At 39.1% G+C, this 2,534-nt stretch overlaps 1 protein-coding gene across 1 annotated transcript; it reads right to left on the bottom strand.

The window, feature by feature from the left end:
* Positions 1–274: 274 nt before the first annotated feature.
* On the bottom strand, positions 275–840 carry LOC307143067 (transcription factor HES-5-like; the record flags this gene model as incomplete). Its single annotated transcript, XM_079844333.1, has 2 exons — positions 275–679; positions 784–840. The coding sequence occupies 2 exons, from the start codon at positions 838–840 to the stop codon at positions 275–277; spliced, it is 462 nt and encodes a 153-aa protein (XP_079700459.1).
* Between the last annotated feature and the right edge of the window lie 1,694 nt (positions 841–2,534).

Below are 2,534 nucleotides of genomic sequence, written 5' to 3'. Positions count from 1 at the left end.
CAAATAATTACTTTGTCGCAGACTCCATAGGAGTTAAACCTTGACTCTTCATTGTGAAGATTATATTCTGTCCATCCATGAGGAAAGGCATATAACGAGCGTAATACGATTCACATGGTGAAACCCATCCTTCCACAAACTTCACAACATGAAGTACCATAAAAAAGACATTCTTTCAACAGAAATGATCATAGAAATATGGAAATGTTTATCTCCTACAGCACAAGAGACGGTAAAACCACCATCTAGTTTGAGTGTGAAAGTCTTTGGGTCTCTACCAGGGTCTCCAGAGCGGTCTGTGGGCACATGGTTCCTGCTTCACCTTGGTGGGCTGATGGGAAGCCGGAGACGAGGGAGTGAGGTCTGTGGCTGACCTCTGGGCTTCTTGGCTGTGGTTCAGATGCTGACGCACAGCGTCCACCTTGGAGTTGACCGATAGGAAGCTCACGGTCTCCCTCCAACACTGGGAATAGCCGTCAAAGTGGGCTTTCTGTGGAGCCGAAGTCTTGGGCTGCAGCTGCTGCTTCAGGAAGACCACGGTCATCTCCAGGATGTCGGCTTTCTCCAGCTTGGCGTTCGGGTCCTGCTGGTTGAACTCCTTCTCCAGCATGGCTTTGAGCTGCTCGATGCAGTTGTTGATGCGATCTCTCCGCATCTTTTCCACCACCGGTTTTCTTAGCTGTTGAGGAAAGAGACGTCTGGTCAGTTCTTTGCTCCGTCTGATCACAATTCACAGCGGAAGGAAAGAGGAACGGCTGATTTGTAAAAGTCAACAATACTCACTTTATGTTTCTCCTTGTTGGAAAGTTTGGAGTAGTCGGTGGTGTAAGCCGGAGCCATTCTTTCAGATGGAGAGATGTTTCTCTGAGGAGAGCAAGGCGGTTGTGTTGGGAATGAGGCTCGTGCTCCTCCATTTATAGGAGCTCATTAGCATTACAAAGCCATGAGTCCCAGTCAGGATTAGCTTTCCCACACTCTGAGGCCAGTGGGTGAGGCGTCCTCAACAAATCAAATCAAACACTGGCTGTACAAATCCCACAGGACTTACATTTACCTTATCTGGTTTCAATTAATCAATAGGTCAATCGCTCCTTCAATAATTCAATTGAGCGTTTCATGCTCGAAATGTGTGATTAAACTGCATTTTTAACTGTTTTTATATCTAAACATTATTTTGACTTACAAAATCCAGTGCTGGGAACAGTGTTGGGTGTAACTACCAAGTAATATAGTTACTGTAATTTAATTACTTTTCCCTTGAAAAGGCAAAGTTAGGGATTACTCTTATTTTTTCTGTATTTTAATCAGTAACTTTTGATGTAATTGAAGTAAATACTGTGTAAAGACCAATTAAATATAAAACTCTCTAAAAAATGCTGGGTTGAAAATAACCCAAGTTGGGTTAAAAATGCACTAACCCAGCAATTGGGTTGTTTTAACCCAGCGGTTTGGTAAAATATTTGCTTAAAACAACCCAATCGCTGGGTTAGTTCATTTTCAACCCAACTTGGGTTATTTTTAACCCAGCATTTTTTAGAGTGTACCTACAATAGTGGAATTAACATCAACATTTAAAGTCTAAGCATGTTTTATGTATCACACTCACATTTACAATAGCCTACTTTGATCGATTAAAAAGAATAATTTATTATTTATTTGAATGAGTTAAAAGAGAGGCGTTTCATGTCTATCCTTGAATCATTTAAGGTTGATATAGGATATAAATTTTAGTTTTTTTGTACTAATTACATTATTGAAGATGTAATTAGTAAATAGTAATTCATTACTTTTTTTACCCAACTTACCCAACACTGTCTGGGAATATGTGACCCTGGACCACAAAACCAGTCATAAGGGCCAATTTTTTTATTTTATTTTAGACTTATACATCATCTGAAAGCTGAATAAATAAGCTTGATGTATGGTTTGCTAGGATAGGACAATATTTGGACTATCGATAATATATGTAAATATGAAAATCTGGAATCTGAGGGTACAAAAATATATAAATATTGAGAAAATCACCTTTAAAACTGTCACCGTCCTGCTGGCGGGACGCACGGCGCTCCTTTTTTGATCGCCTTTTTCCGTATCATATATTTTAGTAATAATCATAAATTAGGCATACGAACTCAAAATTCATCCTGTGAAACCCGTTTTGAAATTGAATGTTGCGTTACCATGGAAACGGTACTCTAATTTCTTCTACCGGGCTCCTCCCCTTAGTGGGCGGCGCCATGTTTCGTATTACAAAATGTATTTTAACTACTTTATAATCAAAATCTTTTCTAATCTTGACAAAACACATATCGTCAGAAAGGTCTCAGTCTCAAGGGTCCATATTTTGTGATGGAAGTGACATTTGGACAGAAATGTACAGGGAAATGCATCAAAAAAACAATCAATGGAATATGGATGACACCCGGTGGCTATTTTTGGTACAGCGCCTATACAAAATCTCATGGGGACTTCAATTTTTATGATATCAACTTCAAATTTGTTTAGACAAATGGCTTTGATTTTATAGTAATTTT

The sequence above is a fragment of the Gobio gobio genome (genome assembly GCF_949357685.1).
Source record: "Gobio gobio genome assembly, chromosome: 19".
NCBI classification, from domain to species: Eukaryota; Metazoa; Chordata; class Actinopteri; order Cypriniformes; family Gobionidae; genus Gobio; species Gobio gobio.
Note: the sequence above shows the minus strand (reverse complement) of the source record. Positions and strands in the feature narration are given on the sequence as shown.